This window comes from Orussus abietinus, unplaced genomic scaffold (genome assembly GCF_000612105.2).
Source record: "Orussus abietinus isolate OABI.00-Male unplaced genomic scaffold, Oabi_2.0 scaffold14, whole genome shotgun sequence".
Classification (NCBI taxonomy): Eukaryota; Metazoa; Arthropoda; class Insecta; order Hymenoptera; family Orussidae; genus Orussus; species Orussus abietinus.
In genome coordinates this window covers 425,608-449,588 of record NW_019395994.1, presented here as the reverse complement: position 1 = coordinate 449,588, position 23,981 = coordinate 425,608, and the positions used below count along the sequence as shown (strand labels likewise).

Sequence of the window (23,981 nt, the reverse complement as noted above, 5' to 3'; positions counted from 1 at the left end):
TAGCGTTGCTCTAGTTTCCCTTCAGTCATCGCATAAATCTTTCGCCTTTTACTAAAGATTTCCGTGGAGGGGAATACTGAAGAGTATTTAAGCAATTTTTTGATATCCCAGCATCATCGCTGGGGTTTAATTCGGTCCAAAATTATATTATTTATGGATTAAATAAGTACCTCGTACATTAAGATGCTAGGCCCTAAAATTCATTTTCGATTCAAGCCTCCAAGAAAACATGTAAAACATCGAAAACGTACCCGGCCCGCCATGTTAAATAAATAAATAAATAAATTTTGAATGAAAAATGAAATTTCATGAGTTTTAGGATCTACTCTAGGGCCTCCATATTGACATGGTGAAATTTGAAAAAAATCAGTACCATCCATTTCGGAGATACTTTCACCAACAATTTGACTTCTCAGATATATATAGGCTGGTTCTGTCATATCACTTTACACGTTCAACTTATTGTAACTGAATGTTAATATGTTGACCGAGATTGGTGTAACCGGGCGTTATAATGCAAGAAAAACTTCAATGCGTCAACCGGTCTACTTTTAAATCGAATTACAACCCAGCATTGACTGGGTTACCAAAAAATTCCTTATACACTCTTCAGTATTCCCCTCCACGGAAATCTTTAGTAAAAGGCGAAAGATTTATGCGAAGAATGAAGAGAAACTAGAGCAACGCTGCATACGGCACGGAGACCTTATATTCAATCTGGACATCAACCGCGCATGCGAGAAAGATGCGCGCGTAGCGGCGAAAATCCGAATTAAAGTACCAAGTGATATAGCAGAGTATAGGGAGGAAAATGATAATGTTTATATTACTTCACTTGCTTAAACATACATATATTTAACCTGAGATTGTGGCCGAGTAACATTAAATATCCTTTTCAGTATTATCAAATCTTTAAGTATTATGAGCCACAACATTTATAAGTAGTTGGCTTTGTATGGCCACGTATACATAACCAATATTACTGTAAATTTCTTCGTCCTTATATTCTTAACTTTTTTTAACAATATTATTCTCATTCCTCCTTGTCACGTACGTGGAATACCTCATTACTCTTTACATTAAGCAACTAAAATAATATAGAAATTGTCGTTTGCCTCTCTATACTCTTTGCTAGACATTTATATTTTAATTCGGATATTCGCCGCTACGCGCGCATCTTTCTCGCAAGCACAGTTGATGTCCAGATTGAATATAAGGTCTCCGTGCCGTATGTAGCGTTGCTCTTGTTTCCCTTCAGTCATCGCATAAATCTTTCGCCTTTTACTAAAGATTTCCGTGGAGGGGAATACTGAAGAGTATTTAAGCAATTTTTTGATATCCCAGCATCATCGCTGGGGTTTAATTCGATTCAAAAGTAAATCGTGATGTCAGAGTTGGATAATTCTCCCTTTTTCAGGTTTTTTGACGTATGTTACGTAACAAAGTAGATTACCGAAATTAACGTAGAAAACTAGTAAATTACGTTTCCAAATGAAGAATGCCGCAGATGGACGACAACATATGACTTCTGCTAGGTTACGAAGATTTTAACTAATGAGTTATTATCAGAAGCGCTTGTTCATCAAATATGACATTTAGATGATAATACATGATACGGTCGATGATTCAATATTATTTCTGCACGTAAAATGACTCTACGGGAAATCATAAAGCTCCCTTAATTCTTCAGAAAAGAAAATTCTAATTAGCTAACAAAGGTGACGTAAAAAGAAAACTTGTCGCCGTTCATAGATACACGTTGTTCCTAAAAATCATGATACCGGATGGATGATGGTTGATTTAAGGATGAGATAAGACTAGATAACGTTGCGGCCTTTATTACTTGGAAAATTAAACAGAGTTAAAATAACGACCCAGAAGGATGAAGAAAAAGAGAGAGACTTTTCACTAATTAAGAATACGTAACGATGCAAGTCTCATTAGTTCTATTACCCTTTGCCCTCGTATGGCGCCGCTGGCAACTGGAATGGCAAAGTCCTCGAGTGCAAAGGGTTAAATATTTATATATACGTAAAATATCGAAAACATGTTGACGATCTCATCTTGATTTTAACCTGGGATAAATAAAAAATGTTTTAAAGTGCAATTTCATGGGTACCAGGACCTTCCTTAAGGCTTCCACAATGACGTGGATAAAGTTGCAAACAATTCAGCGAACCCGATTTTACAAATTATTTCACGCTTCAGAGGTCACATTCACGTCACCTTAAAAGTAATAACTAACAATTTAATATAATGGCTACAGTTAATACAGTCTATTAAACATGTCTTATACTCTTAAAGTACGCTTTAAATTTAGATCATACACTACTCTCACGTAATATACCTTTACACCATTTAATGTATCCATCCTCGCTACTCCTACGTGTTCCCGCCAGTAGACAATAAATTTTATTGTCGCTCTAGACAAAATGATACCGCGATGTGTCAGGACTGCACCACTCCTACTCAAGGTTTTAATTACGATTCTTTTCCAAGTCCAAAAGTCAAGACTTTATTCAAGCGGTGCATGATTACATCATGTTCATGAGATTGCACATGCCACGTGCAGGTGTAGGATAGTTCCTTACACATTCCCTTGTAACCGTGTTTAGTATTAATCGATTTAATTATACTTTATTAAAGTTATTAAAATATCACATGTTATTCCATTATTTCGAATACTTATGTCGAAACTAATGGGGCCAAATCATCGTTTCTGCAATCGCATAGGGAAGTTTAGAATAACCGTGCAACGGGTAAAATCTGACCATAATTGTGGTTACAGCTCCCAGATAAACCTTCCATTTTATTGTGCGTATCATAACCTCTTCATGTAGTTAATATTACCATTCCAAATATTGATCACTGCACCTTTTAAGCGCAGCGCCATGGATACGGTACCTATTGGCAAGGTTACATTTACCATTTGTGTGGTTTTACTTCCCACAGTATTTTAACTATAATGATTGCACCTAAATTATTTTTTTTTCGTGCTTCCTCGGGCGCATTATAAAAATGAAATGGAAAGCGATACGACAAACCGGAAGGAGCCCCTCCACGTGCAGCGATCTAATCAAAAACGTTCCAATGCCGGAGCAACGATCGTACAGGCGATTACGTGATCGACCCAATAAAAGCGAGAGATCTGCCTCTTAGAATCCAATCGAGACAGCACAAGCCGTACGACTAACCGAAAAGATGGCACCGATCGAAGGCAAGTACCAGTACGAGAGAAACGAGAATTTCGAGGAGTTCTTGATGTCGATCGTCGGCAGCGAACAAATCAACGACGTCAAAACCTTCGTCAAGAGCAAGCCGGTCATCGAGGTTCGAGGGTCCGGCGACGAATGGACCATCGACGTCGTCAACGATGGCAAACCGTTCACCTCGACCTTCAAACTAGGGGAGCCCTACACCGAGTCCATGCTCTACGGTGCCAAACTCAAGGTTGGACAATTCAAATTACCAATATAGGATGTAACCGGACGTAGTCGCGATTTATACAGCGGTAATCCTTGTTGAAAAAGGAGTCGAAAAGTCCTGTACCATTTTTTCCTACAGTGCATACATTTCCTGTAATAATTAATTGAAGCACGGTCAAGCAATCGCGTTCCCCAACGGAAAGTACGCCGGTAAGGCTGCTACACCGCGGACAGCCGAACGCAGCTTTTCTTAAGCTTAAATTAGTAAAAAAAAAAAAAGTAGTTTAATTAGTAAAAATTAGTTAGTAAAATCCAAATTTTGAAAGTGTCGGAACAATTCCTCGGTGCTCGCGAATCAAGTGTCAAAGTTTTGGTCGGTTCGGTGCAATACCCTTTAAAAAAAAAAGTGTTATTCTAATCGACTGATTTGAGGCTGACTTCACACCTTAATTAATTTAAGTGAACTTGAAACAAAAGAAGTCTTTGAAGGTTTACTTCAATCTTGTGACTGCAACGACAAATGACGCTATTCAGAACTGATAATGATAAATTGTACAAACATATTACTAAAAACTCATTTAATATCATTTCGGGTAAAAATCATTCACAACGGGATGGTAAATTATGTGTAATTGAAATGTCGGTTTTAGAGCATCACCAAGATGGTTGGAGACAAAATGATGACAGAGACGTACATGCCGGATGGTACGATAACCACAAGAAATTTTGAATTCACTGATACGCACTTGATCGTGGTAAGCACCGTGCAATCTATTATAATAACGCTTAAATAATTAAGTTTTGCGCGCACTTAATAAAATGCGTATTTATTGATCAATTAATTTTTACTAATCTCACCCGTGATTTCATATTTTTCCAGAACCTGTCTCACAGTAAGCAGAGTACGAAGGCAAGACGCTTTTACAAAAGGCTTTAAAAGTTACATCCATTTCTCAATGCCTGCGTGGAATTAATTATAATTGCAATTAAAAAATGTCAATTTCCGTTTCTTTTTCCTAATCGATTACATTGTGTTTTTTATGGTCTTTAACTTGTAAGCTAGATGAAATATTCCAAGTGATCGTATCTACGATTCGGATATTGGTAGCTACTGATTTACAAACATTTTTAAATTTACATCATTTTCCACTTTCTACGGGTTTAATTATTTTTTATCAATTATCAACCTGTCAACCCTGTAACATTTAAGGTCACGATATGTTAAACGTCGAGATAGTACTACGATTTGATATCATTTACAGTTTAACGCAGTATAATTACTATTAAATTAGTTTAACACAGTATAACGATTTAAAGCGGGGTTTAATTCAATATAATATTATAATTATTTTCCACTATCAGTTCAGGCTTTAATAATCGAAGATACCACTTTTATGGAACTGTACTCAACGTATATAAATCCTTATCGAATAAATATGGATGAATGATAAGCCATCATCGCTGTAATTGCAATCGTCCTAGAAAATACCTACCTTTCATATACTTTCCACTTTTACCCCACCTCGACAATTAAATACAAATTTCACATTTTTAGTTCTGATGTGAATTACCAAAGTAAAACAAAAAAAAATTCATTTTTACTGTAATCAAAATTAACTTATTGACAAACTATTCTTTGTACTATTGTACTAGAAAATGAACAGTTTCCCAGATAACACCATTGAGTCTATGAACATTCTCTAAATATTTTAAGTACTTGATAGACATTCTACGTGTACATTAATAAATTAGAACATGCTCAGAATGTTCTGAACAAAATTTGTACGAACTTCATTTAGAATTATTACCCTTTGATTCTGCAATAAACATATTATTTTCCATTTCGAATCAATTCAAAATAGAAACAAATTCTCGCACTCACAAAACAATAGAAAATCAAAGAAATCTTCATTTATATGATAGTCATAAAATGCAATTGTTGATTTATTTGCATCGGCCAGTATATAGAATATTCACATTCTACGTACAATACGGAAAATGTTACCGGCATGTTCTTTTTTTTATTAAGCATTTTACATGCTGTCGTTAGATTACTTTCTACCCTGTAATTTACCGCGTATAAATATTACTTATATTAGAACAAGATTGAAGATTTATTATCGGTATACAATATTCGTGTGTTGGTAATTTTCCTGTAATATACATGCAATTCTTTAGTAACAGCTCGAGGATATATTTTCTGAATATCTAAATATTCCCCCACGAATATTCATTGTACGTCTTAAATATTTGCAGAATATTCTGGAAACGACGAAACATCCTACTTAAACATATGTAAATAATTCATATAACATAAGAGTGTTATCTGGGCGCATACAATAAACAAAATCGTGTCAATCAATGTTCGGTTTAAACAAAAAGGATCATCTAGTGAAACACAACCTCCTTACGGTTTTATTCTTTCTTTAATAAATTTTATTCCTCATACTGGTCGAAATTATTCAATATAATAATAATAATAATAATAGTAATAATAGTAATAGTAATAATAGTAATAATATTAATAATAATAATGATATCACATTAAATCATAAGGGTGCTGTACACAGACGGTAGGTACCTAAATGATGGTGATAGAGCGTTATGTACTCAACTTCAGATAGGAACAAACGGAAAAAATAAATAAGACTCCGTGAAGTACAACGATTGATTATTATCAATTACAGTAAACATATAAAATTAAAAAATATAAAAAAGACCATCCAGTTTCACATTACGGGAGTAATAATCGTCGACCTTGACTCGATCTAGAAAGACGTCCCTGCACTCCCCCTCAAGTTATTAAAAAGAAAAGGAAGCAACGCTTCGAATTCATGCCTATTAATATCCACTCATTATTTACACAACAAAAGTCCGAATTTCCTCTTGTCCCCCCATTTCCGGTCTCGTCTCACCGCCGAGTTTTTTTCTATTTTCTTCAATTTTCCTGTTTCTATATAATCTGTCGATACAAACGCACAGCACACCGAAGCAGTCAAGCGATAGATGATACATATTACGAGAAGGTAATAATGCCTCCCTGGTTACAAATAGGACAGTAGTTTTTTTTTTTTCCGTTACTTTTAATAGATATATCTATAATATATTATTATTTTGTATTTTATTACGTAGGTATGATAGAAATGTATGGATTTAGCCGTACTCTCCCTATCTACTGTCGCGTCTGCGTAAAACGGCCGTGCGAGGAAGGGGAAGAAACTTATATATAGAATACATATTATATATATACATATAACATGTATACACATATATAAGAGACTATTGCCACAACGTTACACAGTGGAGGCGCCACAAGCTATTATACCGGGATTCGCATTGGCGTAGAAAGTCGGGGCTCGCACTCGAGAGGTTCCGCTCGCTCTTCAGGGTCGGCCGTTCAGTCAGCCGTCGCGATCAGCTGATTGTCAGTGGGCGCTGCCACAGGGGAGAGGTCCTTCTTTGGCAGGTCCGGTTCTACGATGGTCTTGTCTGTCACGGTGACGGTGGTCGTGGTCTTCTGGGCCTCGCAGACGCCGTTTTGCACCACCTTGGAGACCGTCTTCGTCGTGGAGGTCACGCTGACCTTGGCGGTGGTCTTCGACCCGGTGGAGGTTTTCGTCGCCGTCTTCAACCCGGAACTGGGCTTCTTGATAGGCGAAGTGGTCGATGAGGAAACGGTCTTCGTCGTTGTCGCGGTAGTACGCCTTGCCGTCGCGGTGGCGCTGGCAGCGGAAGCCACGGACACGGTTCGAGGCTTGGCGGTCGCAGCCCTGGCTGAGGAGATCTGCTTGTTGGCTGTCTCCTTCGTTTGCTTCTCCGTCACCGGGGACTTGGCAGCGGAGATGCGCGTTTTCGTTGCGGTTGTCCCGGGTGCGGTTTTCGGCCGCGCAGCGGAGGCGGAAGGTGCAACGGCACTGCCAACCGTGCTAACCGTTGAACTCTTGGTCGCGGTTCTCGTGGCCGCGGTCGTCGAGGCTGGCCTCGACTTTGTCGCCAGCGAGTTCTGAAGCGGGGGCTTGGAGGTCGCGGACGTCGTTGGCTTATTGACTAGGGTGGTCTTGGACGCGGGGGCGGCGCCGGCGGGTTTGCTCGTCGTCTTCGAAGCTACGCCGGGGTGTAGCTTGCCGAGGGGTTTCGCGTCGCCGTTGGCCAGCGGCTTTTTCTCCGGCTTCTCTCCAGTTGCAGCTTTAGGGGAAGCGGCATTGAGTTTGGCTTTGGTCGACAGGGTGACCGACTTGGTCGTCGTCGTCGTCGTGGTACTCGCTTTGGCCGCAGAGGTCGCCTTGACACCGGAAGTCTTCGCTGCACCCACACCTGTCGCGGGTTTGGTGTCCAACTGTTTAGGACGAGTCGCGGTGCTGGAGGAAACCTTCTTCGTCGGAGCGATAGCGTTCGTTCGATTGGTCGTTGTCGCGGCTGCAGTCTTCGTCGGCGAGGTCGGGGTAGACTTCGTCGCAGTCTTCGTTGTCGCTGGGACTTTCGGGGCCTTGGTTGATGGCTTAGAGGTTTTCGCTGTTTTGCCAACCGCCGCGGTGGTGATCGTAGCTGCAACTGCGGTTGCGACAGCTACTACAGCAGCTGTTTCCGCCACAGCGGTAACCGGATCAACGATGGCGGGATCTGTTGCTTTCGCCGCATCTTCCTCTGGTAACGTTTCTGTCGTACTCTCTGGCTGTTGTGTTTCGGGCAGGATTTCGGGTGCGATTTCGGGTGCGATTTCGGGTGCGATTTCTCGGGCGCGATTTCAGGTGCGATTTCGGGTGCGATTTCGGGTGCGATTTCGGGTGCGATTTCGGGTGCGATTTCGGGCGCGATTTCAGGTGCGATTTCGGGTACGATTACGGGCGCGATTAAGTTTTCAGAAGTAACAAGATGTTCTTCTTCTTGTGGAGCTTGGGCAAGGTCAACTACAGGAACGATTGGAGTTTCCTCGACCTCTGGTACCGCGACGCTGCTCGTCGGGGTGCCCTTTTCAGGAGCGAGTTGTTGCTCCAATCCCGTAAACTCTTGCATCGACTCGGACAGTTTCAGCACCGGTGACTCTCTATAAGTAGTATCCACCATAGATTCCTCTATCTGGATGCCAGATGTTTCAAGTACCTCGTTTTGCAAAAGATCTTTCTCGTGGTCGACGAAGCTCTCGTGCAGTTCCCGAGAAGGCAGCAAACACGCGTCCTCCTGCCGAAGGGATTTATCATCTATTAACTCGACCGATTCAACCTGGCACGTGTTGGAATCCTGTTCCTTAACAAATTCCACGGTGTCCTTCTGTTCGAAGGATGGGACCAAATCCTCCTTCGATGGCTCCTCCAAAGGCCGTTCGCTCGCATGTTCCACATTCACGTTGAACTCTGCCAACGTCGGTTCAACGTCGAAGGGATTATGCGAAATGGGTACATCGAAATTACTCGGGGATTCATTACTCGCGGAGTTAAAACCAAACGAAGGATAAAAGGAATCGGCTCCCGGTATTCCCGCGGACTCAGCAATGTCAAATGCTTTCTGCGTCGCAGACGTCGAATCTTGAGGACACGCGGCAATCACGTCTGTAGATTCCGTTGACACAACCACTTCGCGCTCTTCCGTTGACAAAACCACTTCGTGCTCTTCCGTTGGCAAAACCACTTCGCGCTCTTCCGTTGGCAGAACCACTTCGCGCTCTTCCGTTGACAAAATCACTTCGCGCTCTTCCGTTGACAAAGCAACTTCGTGCTCTTCCGTTGACAAAGCCACTTCGTGCTCTTCCGTTGACAAAGCCGCTTCGCGCTCTTCCGTTGACAAAGCCACTTCGTGCTCTTCCGTTTCGACCAACTGCGGGGAAACGGAGTCCGATCTGTTCGTATCGAGCGAAAGGGAAGATACCGCCTGCGCCAAACCGGAAGCTGGCTCTTGCAGCCCCAAGAGGTCCTGCGGAAGGTCCTCGTCGAGCTTACGTTCCGATATTTCTTCGATATCCCGCTCCCCGTGTTCTTGTACGTCCATTTCCAGCTCGTGTCCATTTCCATCCCGTGGAGACGGAGATTCCTGAATCACTTCGCAATCGGGACTGTCCTCGCCCGCAAACTTCGCCGTCGAAGTCACCTCCGACATGAGATGGTCCAACTTCTGCGAGAACTCCTTCTCATTCTCGTGTTCTACATGGCGCAATTCCGAATCCTGCCGTGTCTCGGGATGCTGACCGAAGGTAGAATGTTCGGATTCTCCCGTCTCCGAGAGAGCATCCGGAGCCTCGTGCGAAGGCAAAGGGGAGGACGAGTCCATCCGAGGGGACGACTCGTTGATGACGAATGGTTCCGCCGTTGGCCGCAAGGTGGAGCCAGTCACCGCGAGGTTGACCAGATCCAGCTGAATGTCCGAGGACGGCGAGGCGCATTTCTCCTCGATATTAACCCCGTTTTCGCCGGTGATGATCTCGACGTCGCTCAAGTCGTGCACCGCGTTCAGGTCCACGCATTTCTCGAAAGCCACCGCGAAGTCGCCAGGGGTGAAAGACATGGTCATGGGATGCTTGGAAACGAGCTCCTCGCTGTTGGTCTCGGCCTCGAAGGAGCCATCGATGGTGGACACACCCATGGTGCCGTAGAGGTCGCTGCCGGTCATGAAGCTGGTGGAGGATTCGTCGCCAAACTCGGCCTTCGTCGAAGACAGTTCGAATTCGTCGGAACCAACCGTTGGCCCGGTGACTTCTTTTCGCTTGTCCATCAAGAAGTCGACCAGGTCGGAGGCAGTGGACGTTTCCTCGCCGTTCGCGCACTCCTCCGCGACCTCGTGGGGACGCTGGCATATCTCCTGGGCGAATTCCTTTTCGCTGGGCACGGAGATATCCTCCATCGACGTCGGCTGCTTCATCGGGGATCCGGACAACAGCAGGTCTCTGTTCACGTTCACCAGGGGTGGTATCCCTCTGGATGGCGTCACGGGGACGAACTCGGCTGCGTTGGGGTTCAACGGGAAGTCCATGTCTTCACCCTGGTCCTCGGCTGGCTTCGGCGAGACGGCGTCCTCGGGAGAGCCTCTTTCGACGCTGATCTGAAAGTATCATTTTCTTAATTAAACCAGTGATGGGATTACGATGATTTGACGATTATATTGCTTCCGCGCTTGAAAACTCCCATTAAAGGACATCATTTCGGAATAGTTCGACCTTAGTCTAGATATATTCTACTAGAGAAATGTCGCAAATGCCTACATCTTTCGTAGCGAATTCCAAGAGCGGAGACTCCTCCTTCTCTTCCACCCCCTGCCCCTTAATTTCGTTGTCGTCGGACAGGACTTCTTCTTTCGGTTCTAACTCGATGGCCGGTTCTTCGCCAGCTCGCGGATAGTCCTGTTCCTGGTCGGGCTTTCGCTTCTTCGCCTCTTCGTCGGCGTCTCGAGACTCCTTTCCCCGGTTGCTGTCTATGCGGTAATAATTCCACTCGTCCTCGGAGTCCTCGCTATCTGCCGCATTATCCGTCACCTCCGGGATCAGTACATCGTGTTGAGGTTCTGAAAAACGGAAACGACGTTTCGTTAGACACGTCGGTCCTTCGTACGGACAGCCACGATTAACAGTACACAGGGTTGAGTGAAAGTAAAGTACCCTAGGTAATTTACGTAATCTTTTACGGTAAATTACTAAGTACATTACTTCTCGGAGACGTCAAGGTCTACAATGGCACACGAAATGAATTGTATGTCAAGGGGTTAATACTTCTATGCGCGAGCACATGTAATGGACACGGCAACATTTATTTCCGCACTTTGAGGGTAAAACTCTATTCGGGACCCGCCACCCCCGCAATCGCGTAGGGAGGATGACACGCAACCCCTACGAGGGGAGTCACTCGTCCACCGGTCGCACGCGAGGGGATCGTCCGGAAGAACCGGAAGTCGAGCTCTCCCCTAGCCGACTTACCGGAAGTCTCGGAGAAGAAGAGAGCGATCGGCGCCGACTAACAAGGGTCCACCACCGATCTTATTGCTTTCATATATGTCGAAGAACACAAAAATCTAAGTGACACGTGTTTTTTTATATCTGCAATGGTCCACATTTAAGTGTGGCGAAAATTCGATTTTCATATTAATTTTCGTAGAAGCGGCGGAGGGATTTCGACGAAACTTGGCACACACGTATTTTGTATAAGGACGTTGAAAACACAATATTGCCCAGGAATGCTACACCACCTCAAGGGAATGAACTACCCTTCGAGCGAAATATTTGTTCTAATATCTATCGAACAAGCACTCCTACTTAAGTTCCACTTACGTCATGTGATTGCTCACGATAAATGAGGAAATACGTGTTTTTTGATTTTTGCCAATAAACATTTATACATCGGTTGAAAAGGGTATATGGGTATATCCCGACTATCTAAGAGCAACTACGCCCGTCAAGAGATGCATTATCGATCTAGTCCAGAGTCCCGAGACCCACCCTGCGCAGCTCGTTTCCGGGCACCCCCTCTCCGTCGCAGTCGGTGCAGCCCGTGAACTCTGTGCACCCCGTGCACCCCGTGCACCCCGTGCACCCCCGTGCTTTGAGTACAACTAAAGTTAGGGTGGTTCATCTTTTCAAAGTTTGAATTTTCTTCTCCACGAATTATTTTAGACGAATTATTTGTGTTTCTTCACGCTACCCCATTTGGTTCCATTTTATGTAAAATAATTCCTGTAAAATTTGAGCTTAATCGGACAAAGGAAAAGGGTGTCCCTGGGTCCTTGAAAATGGAAAAACCGTACAATTAACGAAAAATCAAGGGGGTTTTCACATCCCCTTAAGGGCGTCTTCGTTGGGATTGCCCCGTAGCGAAAAGGTTAAAAGGAAATGCCTTTTCATCGGGGCGTCCACAAGGCAGTCTAAAACGAGCTGTTAAAATTTCAGAAAATAGTCTGGCCGATCCATAGGAAATGTTCCTCGAGTCAGGTCTCCCTTCGGCCGGAGATCTTTGTGTCGGGCGTCACGACAGCCGCGCGGATGATGTCCCTCCGCGTCGACGCGGGAGAGTAAGCTAATTTTACTCGGCCGATTCTCCCCTCGGGCCCAAGACCAAGTCGGAGCTCCTGCAACGGTCTCCCCACGGGTCAGGGCTGACATCCTTTACGCGGATCGTAGGTATTCCTATTTAATTAAACTTAAGGTGAAGTGAAACCCCCTTCAAACCGGTCGATTCGAACACAACGCTTCTTTTTAAGGGTATTAGACCAAACTGTCCGAATCTTTGACACGTCACTCCTGATCATCTAAGAATTGTCTCGACACATTGAAAATTTGGATTTTTGGAACAAATTTTTTGTCATCCCTATCGGATCATGCGATTACATTTGGCTTAATTGCGGACCAACTACGTCGAGGCCGAGGCCGCGCGCATGCGCGCACCCAAGGTCAAGTGTTATTCTTAGAGGACCAAGTGGCACCGATAAAAAGCGAGGTCGAGATCGCACCCCCTGGACATACCGAACCGAATCATAATCGGGACATTAGGTTCGTTCGTTTTGCCTACACTTTTTACACTTTGAAAAATTTGAAAAATGAGTAGCTGACGGTATTGCATGGTGAATGCATTAAAAAATGCATTTTAGTTAGAAAAGAAAATTCTTGAATTTCGCCTATGACAAGTGCATATGACCTCTTCGGATGGAGTACGTACTTTACGCAGGTTCCTGTGAATGCGTTCGAGTGAACCGTACTCATAATGCGGTGGAACAAACGGCAACGGTTCTGCACTTTAGCCACTTTTTAAAGGAGTGCACCTACGCGAGTCAGAGCGTACTCGGAATGCTTTAATTAATGACACTTTTCGCCTTCTGTAACACTAGGAGTGGTTACTTGGGGCTGAAACAACGGATCCTTTTCTTTCGCGACAAAGATTTCGTTAAACGTTGAAACAAACTTCATACCCGGGTCAAGACTGCTAATTGTAACGCCATCAAAGAAGTAACAGCGGCAAGAACAATTACTCGGGATCTTCAATTATCGCATACAAGTTCACTTTTAAACCATGAAATTTACAACTTTATTACACCTTCGTGATGACGAACTCGTGTTTATCCGACTTCTTTCAATTCTAACACACAAAAATGAACGTAAATAGCAGTGAACTGTAAAAATATAATCTACCGAAATTGCGTCAGTACAAAAACACGAAGATGAATGTAAGTGGTAATTTATAGGGGGAAAACAAAATGGGATGACGAACTCGTTACGAGTCACCAGCGAGTATATAAACGTTCGAGTATATTACCATGGTCTTCCGTGGTAATTCATCGGGCAGTGACGTCATCGGCCGTGACGTCACGTACCAGGAACTTGGCCAGGCGACACCCGAGCTGGTTTCTAGAAATGACTACGCCCAGAGAGATCCTGACGTGAGGAACCTTCGTTAAGGTGAACTAAAACCGCCCTCGAATCAGTAGATTCGAATAAGACACTTGTTTTTAAGGGTATTGAGCCAAACTGTCAAACTTGTGAATACCTAGGAATTATCCTGACAATTTTAACATTTGGATCTTTCGAACAAATTTTTTAACTTAGCCCAGACCATAATAAAAATGGCATCGAGATCTCACATTTCGATCGATATACAATTATTGAAGGCTAAACAGAATTGCATTTGTAATCTTTCCGTAATTAAATCCATAGCGAACTTATTTAATCATGCGTACATGTACATTGTTCACGCATTGTGTACGCGTGTGCTCCCCTCTCAATATTATTTAATCATGCGTAGGCGAACAATGTTCACCCATTGTGTACGTGTGTACTCTCCTCTCAATAAATTCATCAATAGCAGCTCTATCGTCAAAGAACAATATTTGTTCAGTCTGTGCCGGCCTTTAAAGTCGATTTCGCTGCTTAAATCGATATTATGTGTTGCAGTGTTACCGGGAAACCTTTATAAGGCTCTATAATCCGTTTTACAAATTGAATTTGTTGTAAGATTTTGGCCAGATTCAACTGCAACGTTCTACTGGATAGACACCGAAGAACTTCTGTTAGGAATCCTCTTGCAGTAAAAACGTTTTTAATGAAAACAACCGATTTTAACTCGAATGTCGGTGCGACCAGCCCTTAGTGTTAAAGACTCTAAATCACGTACGTCTACGACCTGTTAACACAATTCGATAACCTCCCTTTCGCCATACCGGAATCGGAACTCATTACTGCAAGGTCGCACCTTGTTTCCCCCTCGGGAAACAATCACTGTACCCACAACGAACGAACTCGACGAACATTGTGCGAATATTCCGCTACGCAACTTGAGCAATAGTTAATTTAAAAAAAAAAAAAAAAAAAAAACAGAAAGAAAAAGCTAGACTTCTGAAGTTAACATGCACACATTTTCCCTGTAAAAATTCATATTTTTAGGCTTGCAGCGGTTGCAAACGGTGTGCAGCGGTTGGAAATGAGAATTTATGAGAATATTCATTTTTTTTTTATTTATACGTTAGGTTTCTTCGTTTAAGAGCCTCTACTGTACGTCGAAAAAATAACACATTTTTGAGGGAAAAGTACGAGTTAAAATTATAATTTTACCAAGATTGAGATACGGGCGATAGCGACGGCCTTACAGATTAACCCTTTGAGTACGGAGTCCTTTTAACACACGGGCGAAATTGATCAAAGCGTGCAAGCAATACTGGACCAAACGTCGAACGCATTTAAACGTCTTTGGGATGCAAAGGGTTAAGAATCTTTTTCAACCTTTTGTTTCGGATCACTGGAGGGCTTCAATCGCCTGCGCCAGGTGTAAACAATTTTTTTTCTACTACTCTACGTTAATGGTAATAAATATATAAATATGTATTTTTTTTACTCAAATGAAAAATTTCCCTAAATTCTCCTACATCAGATCTACTTTTTACAGAACCCTTCCGTTCGTATAGTTCTCAACGTAAATTGTAAAAGGCTTCAGCATAAATGTAAATGTCGGTAATGGACGCGCCAGCTTACGTTCCCACTTGAGTATTCAAAACGGCATTCCCCCCAAAAAGGGTATAGATGAATTTTACATTATCGACGACGATTAAATTTCTTAGCGCCTTCCATATCCTTCTAATTCCCCGATTAACAGGTTAAGAGAGTCGGTGTCGAGTCGAGCGCACGCGATGACGCGCAATTTTGCCGTCGCCATATTCGATCCGAAACGCACCGGCGATATCTGCCTGGCACTCCGATGACAGTCGTTATGCCCAGGGTTGGGTAAGTATAATAAGTAAAGTAACATACGTGATTTTCTACACGTATATTACAACCTATAATACGTCCCTAGTATTCTACACAGGCGCGAAGTACATTACCCCAAACTAAACGTGCAAAGCGCATGCGCAATATCGTCAATAGCCAATGAGAGTCCACCTATTTATCTCTAAGAGGGATTCTCATTGGCTATTAAGGAGATTGCGCTTTTCGCCTCCACAAATCCGCGCACATTCGAAATCAGCCTTGGAAATTCCAAATGTATGCATATACGTGCATTTGACGTTTTGTTTATAACGGCTGATAACGGCTATTTTAAGTCGTAAGATTCGTAACCAATATTCGTATAAAAATGTACAAAGGTGGAAGACCAAAAAGTAAATCATGGGATGAAACAAATGGACAAGATGGATATTTATAACCTAGCGGATACCGCATGCCCTACGTCTGTCTTGTCCGCCATATTTTCTACGTTTTCTCCGGTAAACTCCTTGTACGTAATGTACGTGAAAAATCTCGAAAAATGGGGAATTACCCAACCCCGGTTATGCCTATGAGAGAACGTCATCGCTAGAATAAAACAAACCAAAGGACGTTGCAAGAAAATGTGAATTCTCGTTAAAGAGAAACCGCCGAACATACGACGAAAGTTCCCCACTCCGGAGTTTCTCCGCACTCACTTATCGTCTCTCGTTCGCTTCTTCGCGCGATGAGATGTCGGTCTATAATTCGTCCGAGTTCCTCCCGAGTGTCACACAGAACGCGACGGGAAAACGCGTAGAGGATGAAAGAACAATCGAGGCCGTGCTTCATCCGATACGTCACTTCCACGGCGAGAAAGTGTCGGTTGAGACGAACGTTTTCGCCGCGTCGCGTCACGAGGAACGCTCTCGGTGGGACACCGGGCCAACGGGCTTGGCGTGGGCAAAGAATTCAAATTCCTATAGAAGCCCAGATCCTACGTTAGCGCTTGATGCTCTAAAAGTTGGCTAACAACCCAGAAGTGTGGGTAAAACAGAGATCGCATGTGTAGCGAACGATATCTCACGTACGGGATTAAGAGAGACGCATATAAAAAGGCGAGTTTGGGGGTAAGATAAAGAAAGAATGCAATTCGGTATACATAGCCGTAAGATTAAGAGAGAACAGCGCCGCCATCCGTTGGCTAGCGTACTATTTATCCGGCATCGAACGTCCATATATCCTTCAGAGGCTCTTATGGAGACCTCTGAATTCTTTGCCGTGGGAACCCATAGGCACAAAGGACGCTCGCGTCCAAAATTCCTTCCCCTGCCCTCTCGGCGCCGATCCGGCGCAGTTCGGGCGTCTCGGAACGGACCGATCGCGATGGATTTAGAAACCCGGTCGGTCTATTTCCGTCCCTGCGTACCTGACCCAGGCCCCCTCGTTCCGAGCGCGCGGCACGAGGTCCGCTGCCGGACGAGGGCCTCCGGACAGGCCCGAGGCCGTCGGGGACCGACCAACCGTCGCGCCGGCCGGCCGGCCGGCGCTTTGCCGACTTTCCGTTATCGCGCAACCTACCTTACGGGCAGTCTCTCTCTCTCTCTCCGTCTCGGCCCGGCTGAGACCCGGCCGCGCACCTCTCGAAGACTCGGCTCCCGAGTGACCCGCGGAACGGACGGTTGCCCTGCGCAGATGAGTGACACTCCAAGTGTGACGCTCCCAGTCGGGGGCGATCGCGCGACGGAGAAGCCGCCTCGGTACGGCAAGGGGGACGCGAGAGCGCGCACGCGACACGCGCACTCGACCTTCGCGTGGCAACCGTGCGGGAGTCGCGGACGAACTGGCGCGCCGGCCTTCCGTTGGCGCGGCGAGCGCCCCTCCAATCGGCCGCGGCCTCGAGTCGACCGACTGGCCAATCGCGGGCGCCGCCCGCGCCGAAATCGAAGGCGCGACCGCCGCGCGAACCTTGTACGCGATCCCGCGGGCGGATCTTCCTTACCGAGCGCTTCCGTCGCGCGGGAACGGTGCAGATGGCGCTACGAATTTCGAAATACGGCGCGACCTTTCCTCAGGGTTGGGAAGGTAATTTACGTAGTTTGTTTTTCTACAGCAAATTGCTGGGTATTATATTACTTTATAAATTCCATACGTTATGTATATTACGTGACAAAATAAATGAAAATTCAATGTTTTCCATGGAATGTATGGAAAATTGGAATCTAGTAGTCTAGATGGTTTCGGTTCATCCCTGAACGGCAGTCGAGCAGAGGTAAGGCGGCAAAAGGAGGAAACGAATCTGGTCTACCACGCAAGAGGACAACAATCAGTGCAGGAAGTGCAGTGACCGGTACAAGGTGGTGAAAGCTAAAGTGGCAAAAAGTGGGCCGGTCACTGGGAATAAAAGTTCCGCCATCCCACATAAGCATCCATATTAATGCCGGTACGAGTTACGCCCATTGGCTACCTACGGTCCGATCGCTCAGGACCGGTAAAGGCCGACGTGGGTGACGAAAATCCTCCCCCTGTCTCTCTCTCTCTCGCTCCAGCGGGATGAAACCAGTGTTACCAATTAAGCGTATTTTCCGCTGGAGCTGCCTTTTTTAAAACCTAGTTAGTGGGACGACATTACTATTAGCGGCTGGTCGGCATTCTAGCTATTTCAAACAAATCTAGGGGAAAAACTGGCTTTATCCGCACTTTCGTTCCTGCATCTTAATGCCGACGCTTATTTAGCCACATGAACGTGATGAAATCAAATTAACGTAATCCAATGAAATGATTCCGAGCACGTAAGAATTAACCTGGCACTCCACAGTCAACTAGGGCATCAAAAACCAAGAATCCAGGAAACTTCTCGAGTTTTACTTCGATTTCTTTGTAATTATTGTACGGAAACGACATATGGAGTATGCCATTTAGTACAATACCCAATATAACTGGATACAGCTACCGATATAAATACGAACGTCGGCCACGTAGGTATTTAGAAGAATCTTTTTTTCACCGACGACGATAAAATGTCCCGACGTGCATCAGTTCACCTTAACCGGTCCCTACAAACATTTCTCGTCCCCGGACACGAGCGAAATCGTCGTGGCGACGTTTTTACCAGATGTCGCGACGCCATTGCCAACGTTTGCCGGCGCTAAAAGAGAGCCTGGCTCTTTAACTGCATCCCTAATTGGAATCCTGACACAGAGTGCAGTCTATCTCTCTCCCTCTGCCTCTTCCCCCCGCGTTCTCGCCCTCTCTTTCAATCTCCATCTCTGTCCGAGGAAAAAGACGAGTATGCGAGATGTCAGTCGGCGCGGGCACGAAAGGACCGCGCACGAGGGAAGTTATTCCGGTACTTGGCACGCGGGGAGAAGGAATGTAAAAATTCGAAGAGACTCGCTATATGAAGTGTGACGCCAGCGATGCAACCGCTAACGCGGGACACGTGAAAGCTCCCCTTGGTCGGGATAGAAATCCACTTTAAGGGGATGTGAAAGTGACAAGAAATTTTTAAAATATCTATGAACAAATGTCAAAATCGTTTGAAACACATTTTTGAGCATCGACTGATATTTTCCTACTTCAGATAGAAATCTATGAGAACCCTGACAGAAACGTAAGTACAGCGTTCGTAGTCATAATAATTGAATTTTTTATGTCAGCGTTAATTATTTAAGCGAATATTCAGAACTATGCACAATGTTGAAACAACTCGTTCCTCGTAGTTACATTGACTAAATCGTGAAGTAACCCTTACTACGTTACGCTGGTTACATTGACTAAATGGTGAAGTAACCCTTCCTATGTTCTTTTTACTACGTTACGCTGGTTATTGCAACCTTCTCCCAAGGTTCTCCCGTATGTCGCCTTGGAATAGGGTTACGATTGCCACAATTCTGGTTTTCCTAACCATTATTTCCCTTCCGTGCAATAAAATCGTGTGAACTACCTACTGGGATATGGAAAGGCCGGGGCGTCGCCGTTGCGGGCCGCCTCCGCGTTGGGCTCCTCGTCCTCGGTCTTCTCGGAGAAGAGCTGACGCGAGATGCCCTTCAGGGTGGCCACGGCGTCGGCGTCGTCGATCGCGTCCACGTCGGTCTCCGGGCCGAAGTCGTCGCTGTCGTCCTCGTCGACGGCCGCGACGCCACGCTCCTTGTCGCGCCTGCCGTTGGCCGGCTGGCTGGCCAGTCGCGTGCCGTCCTCCTCGGGCTCGTAGAGCATGTCGCCGGTCGGGACGGACTCGGCCTCGAACGCGGCTTGGAGTAGAGGGAGCTCCGAGAGCGGCCGAGAGACGATCTCCGAGGGAGACTTCGTGAACACTACGATCACGCTTATGTTGTCCTGGCAGTTACAGCTGCGCGCTAGCTTCACCAATGCGCCACTCACATCGTCGGCCCTGCCTGGAAAGTAAAAAGGACGTTAGTCGTTACCGATTCTTTTACACTTCCGTCGAGCAACATTTCATTCGCTTAAGGCGAAGTGAAATCGGTCGATTCGAATACAACACTTTTTCTTCAAGAGTATTGGACCAAATCGCGAAAAAAATATTTGCCAAGAGTAAATGAGAACCGCCCTAATGATCGTGGTAGGCAGACGCGTCATTAGACAGGCATGCCCTGCCGTCGGTAAGTGCAATATCTACTAGAACGGCATCTCCGATCTAAAGCGGCGATCGTCGGCAGACCGCGTGGCGCTACGTCTCCTACGCTCCGTCCGCGGAGTCAGGGGATGGATCCCAGGGTTAGGTAAGTATACTACGTCATGTAATATACATGATTTTCTACGTGTATATTACGTCTCTAGTTTTCTACGCGAGCGTAAAGTACATTACGCCCTTATTTTTCAATTCTAAACAATTTTAAATACAAGCGCCAAAATAATTCATCGTTCCTTCAAATATTTCCGTGTTTACATGTGTGCTAAAAGACGTGCCGAATAAACTACCTTAGTACGCAAGCGCGTCAACCATATTGAATTTTAGTTCGGCACCTTCTGGGCGTAAGCTGTGGTGGCGCTAGTAACACTGAACGAAACATTCCCATAGAAGCGTCTGCTCCCTGCCGCTCGTCGCCCGCAGAGGGGCGTGCGCGTCGGTAGGCGCGCTCGAGACGCTCGGCCACGGAATGCCTAGTCTCGAAGAGAGGTGCGTTGACCTCCGTCGCATCACGGCGCCTGCGCGACTCGTTTCTCTCTCGATCCCCGGTCGTCGTTTCCTCGCGCTCTAGTAACTCCAACTGGGAACCGCACTTCCAACTTGTCAACTTGCCCAGACCATCAAATGGCAACTCCATTGTCGCGTAACCGATCTCGACCGGCGGAAACCAGGCCCGATCACATTTATTATTTTTTATCCGGATACGTTCGACGGAGATGGGTTAAGAGGATATGAAAGGCGCTAAGAAGTTGAATCGACGTCGATAAAGTGAAATTCATCTATACCCTTTTTGGCGGTAATGCCGTTTTGAATACTCAAGTGGTAACGTAAGCATCCCATGTGACAACTGCATATAACTGTATAAATATCGTAGTGGTACAATTTCACCGACGGGACGATATCCCCTACCTTGCCCTATACAATAAACTCTCGTACAAAGCAGAGGATACATTTCGCATTAGGGTATGTATACAGTACAACCGATCAGATCCGTTCAGACCAGATTAGACCAGAGCCGATAACGTGGTTACATTTAATCCGATTATCCGCGATTGCAATTTGTCGTATTCAAATTCCCATGCGGTCTAGATGAACAAATTTCATCGAATTTGAATTACGTTAAATTACGTTAAAAACGACAGTAGCTTAACTAATTGCAAAAATAATTAATTTAATTACATTTTTCTCTCAGGGTACATGTCTTGTGAGCATCATGTGCATACTCTCGAGCATCGAACGAGCGCAAAGAACTAACCGGAGAAATTGGTAAGAACCCTAACCTTTTTACGGGAATACGGTGAAAAACCGCAGTTATGAATTTCCGCGACGTATGAACGGGGAAATAAGTTGCACACCCAATTAGCGAACAACGCGAGCACCTATGTGTATCGAGTTAACCTTACTTTCTAGTTTTCCGGTTAATAACCTATCTCGGGAATTATGGCTGCCACGGAGCTTCCGGTCGAATTATCGAGCCAATAGAGCGTGCACGGTGGCGATTGCCAAGCGAAGTGAAGAATCTGAAAGTCAGCCCGCTTAATGAGACGGTTGCGCCGCACCGAGCACGCTTATCGACTTGCCGCCCCTGTATTACCGACTGGCCACCTGGCTATTCCGGCAGTTCCGACACCAAACGCCGCCAATCCAGGCTCAAGGTCACGGACCTCGTTCTCTCTAATCTTGACACCTATAGGCCTCTGTTACCGGTTAACTTGGTTAAGGTGAAGTGAAACACGTCGAGGAACACACAAGTTCAATATGTTCAATAATGTTTTTCATATTCTGACAAATATAGTTTAACGCATTTGACTAATTTGAAACAGAAACTGATATTTTTCTCGTAGATTGCACGATACGACGCGATCGATAGATTTCTTCAAATTGTTGAAAGATTATATTTTTTTTCGTTTTTATTTATACAATTAGATGAGAACAAGAAGAGAAAATGTCGGACAAGGATCTTCATTTTGTACGACGGATTTAAATCGACCCGTAAATAATCCCTTCGACTGTATCTACATTATATAATTCCCTACCTACATCTACATTACATGTAGTAAATTATATAAGGCCGATGAATAAGCCGCTTGGTTGGCTGATCTCCCACGCGTTTGCATCTTTACATTGTTGCATCTTATGCCCGCTATGGCATTTAAAATGGCAGATTACTATCAGCGAAGTCTCGTTATATTCATGCGCTTATTCACTCGCCACTTCTCGAAGTATGACTCACCTCTCTCTCAAGGATTCTGTTCGGTGAAATTTGTTAAGCCTTTTTTTCTTTTTTATAAAACAGGTTTTACTGCCCCACAGTGCGGTATTAAAATAAACGGAGTATGTATACGTCACCAGAGGCCGTATATAAAAAATCTATTCACGGACTTACACTGACCCGATTAGTAGCAGCAAAAGTGGCCGATTCAGTGAAAACAAACTGGATTAAAAATGTAATGTCAATCGACGGTTAAGGTGAAGTGAAACACGTCGAGGAACTTGATCGAAGGCCGGTAAAAAATATTTTTCTAAATACCTACGTACCGCGTGTCAAATTATACTGGGTACTAAAATTATACTAAATGACATTCTCCCAAAAAGGGTATACATGAATTTCATTTTATCGACGTCGATGAAATTTCTCAGCGCCTTTCGTATCACCTTAAATCCACAAAATAAGGGAACGCAACTATTGTCAGAAGTAAAAAGAAATTTGAATGGCTGGTTCATGATGGTAGTGCCGTGGCTCCGTGGCCCCTTATAGCGAGCCGCCATTGGAATGGATTGGCGTCTTTTATTGATAATAATCTACGATACCGTGCGATGCACCACGTATGCCTACCCTCGTGGAGGCAGTTACACGTGTGCAATGGATTAGGGCGTACATACGCGTGTCCGGCAATTAAAACGTTCACTGAACCAGGCATCAATTATGCGAACCGCCCGAGCGTGCGCGCCGAGTGCGCGCGTGCCACGCCTCGCCCGCGCAGTCGGCAACGTCGCAATCGGCGCGCTGCATCCCATCGCGTTGTTCGACTGCGACCGCCCGGGTTGGGTAAGTATAATTCGTCAAGTAATATACGTGGTTTTCTACACGTATATTACAACGTATAATACGTCCCTAGTTTTCTACCTAACATACGTAAAAAACGATATACCTAATATACGTCAAAAACCTCAAAAATCATTAAATTACCCAACCCTGGCGACCGCCCGTCGTCGTTCCAGTGATACTACTGTCATGGCTCCAAATTCAATGTATCATTTAGAAAAATCTTTATCGACGTCGATCGACTTCCTCGACGTGTTTCACTTCACCTTAAGGGGGTTTCACTTCAGGCAAAGTTTGGTTGGCTGGACGGTAATAGAAGATGGATGGCGAAATGTCGTAAGGACCCTGGAGGGTAACGTGCCATGTATAACCACCGACCATCGTGCGAGACGCGTCATTCACGGACAAGACGCATTGGATTTCAAGGAAATATTGTGTTACACGGTACAGCGATATTAGTGCTTTCCACACAATACCCGTTGACAAGGGAAACTCGTCGACACAAATCCCGTACAGCATTTGGCGAAAATTTGAGTCGTACTTTCAACATTCGCACTGATTATAGAATAAAAAGTATAAACAAAATTACAGGCTCTACAAAACGGAACGTACTTTCATTATGCCAAACATGGGTCCACGGTAAGTTCTCTTATTCGAGAGAAAAATATTTATCGAACCGAAGTGCCGAACTTTGGCGTTAAGTATCCGGTGCCGTTCGCA

General features: G+C 44.8%; 2 protein-coding genes, 1 long non-coding RNA gene and 3 other non-coding genes across 6 annotated transcripts in view; 4 read left to right on the top strand and 2 right to left on the bottom strand.

The window, feature by feature from the left end:
- Positions 1-5: 5 nt before the first annotated feature.
- LOC111674316 lies at positions 6-127 on the top strand. Its single transcript, XR_002762359.1, has one exon. It is a non-coding gene; the product is annotated as a U5 spliceosomal RNA (small nuclear RNA).
- A 438-nt stretch (positions 128-565) lies between these two features.
- On the bottom strand, positions 566-684 carry LOC111674318. The gene has a single exon (XR_002762361.1). It is a non-coding gene; the product is annotated as a U5 spliceosomal RNA (small nuclear RNA).
- Positions 685-1,238: 554 nt separating this feature from the next.
- On the top strand, positions 1,239-1,360 carry LOC111674317. The gene has a single exon (XR_002762360.1). It is a non-coding gene; the product is annotated as a U5 spliceosomal RNA (small nuclear RNA).
- Positions 1,361-3,151: 1,791 nt separating this feature from the next.
- On the top strand, positions 3,152-4,881 carry LOC105698277 (fatty acid-binding protein). The gene is made up of 3 exons (XM_012422368.2): positions 3,152-3,450; positions 4,076-4,180; positions 4,306-4,881. The coding sequence occupies exons 1-3, from the start codon at positions 3,202-3,204 to the stop codon at positions 4,360-4,362; spliced, it is 411 nt and encodes a 136-aa protein (XP_012277791.1). The 5' UTR covers positions 3,152-3,201; the 3' UTR covers positions 4,363-4,881.
- A 639-nt stretch (positions 4,882-5,520) lies between these two features.
- The window catches only part of LOC105698275 (titin), a 37,777-nt gene continuing 19,316 nt past the window's right edge, over positions 5,521-23,981 (bottom strand). Inside the window, 4 exon segments of the mRNA XM_023434097.1 lie at positions 5,521-8,163; positions 8,166-10,454; positions 10,615-10,913; positions 19,515-19,961. Coding sequence (XP_023289865.1) covers positions 6,823-8,163; positions 8,166-10,454; positions 10,615-10,913; positions 19,515-19,961 — 4,376 coding nt within the window. The 3' untranslated portion in view covers positions 5,521-6,822.
- LOC105698278 lies at positions 20,760-22,593 on the top strand. Its single transcript, XR_001103914.2, has 3 exons — positions 20,760-21,178; positions 21,408-21,481; positions 21,626-22,593. It is a non-coding gene; the product is annotated as an uncharacterized LOC105698278 (long non-coding RNA).

What these genes read in the sequence shown, in the direction of transcription:
- LOC105698277 (XM_012422368.2), top strand. Translation starts at nt 3,202, where the DNA reads ATGGCACCGATCGAAGGCAAGTACCAGTACGAGAGAAACGAGAATTTC. An exon ending in TCTACGGTGCCAAACTCAAG is followed by an intron (nt 3,451 to 4,075) that starts GTTGGACAATTC and finishes TGTCGGTTTTAG; the next exon opens with AGCATCACCAAGATGGTTGG. An exon ending in CTGATACGCACTTGATCGTG is followed by an intron (nt 4,181 to 4,305) that starts GTAAGCACCGTG and finishes ATATTTTTCCAG; the next exon opens with AACCTGTCTCACAGTAAGCA.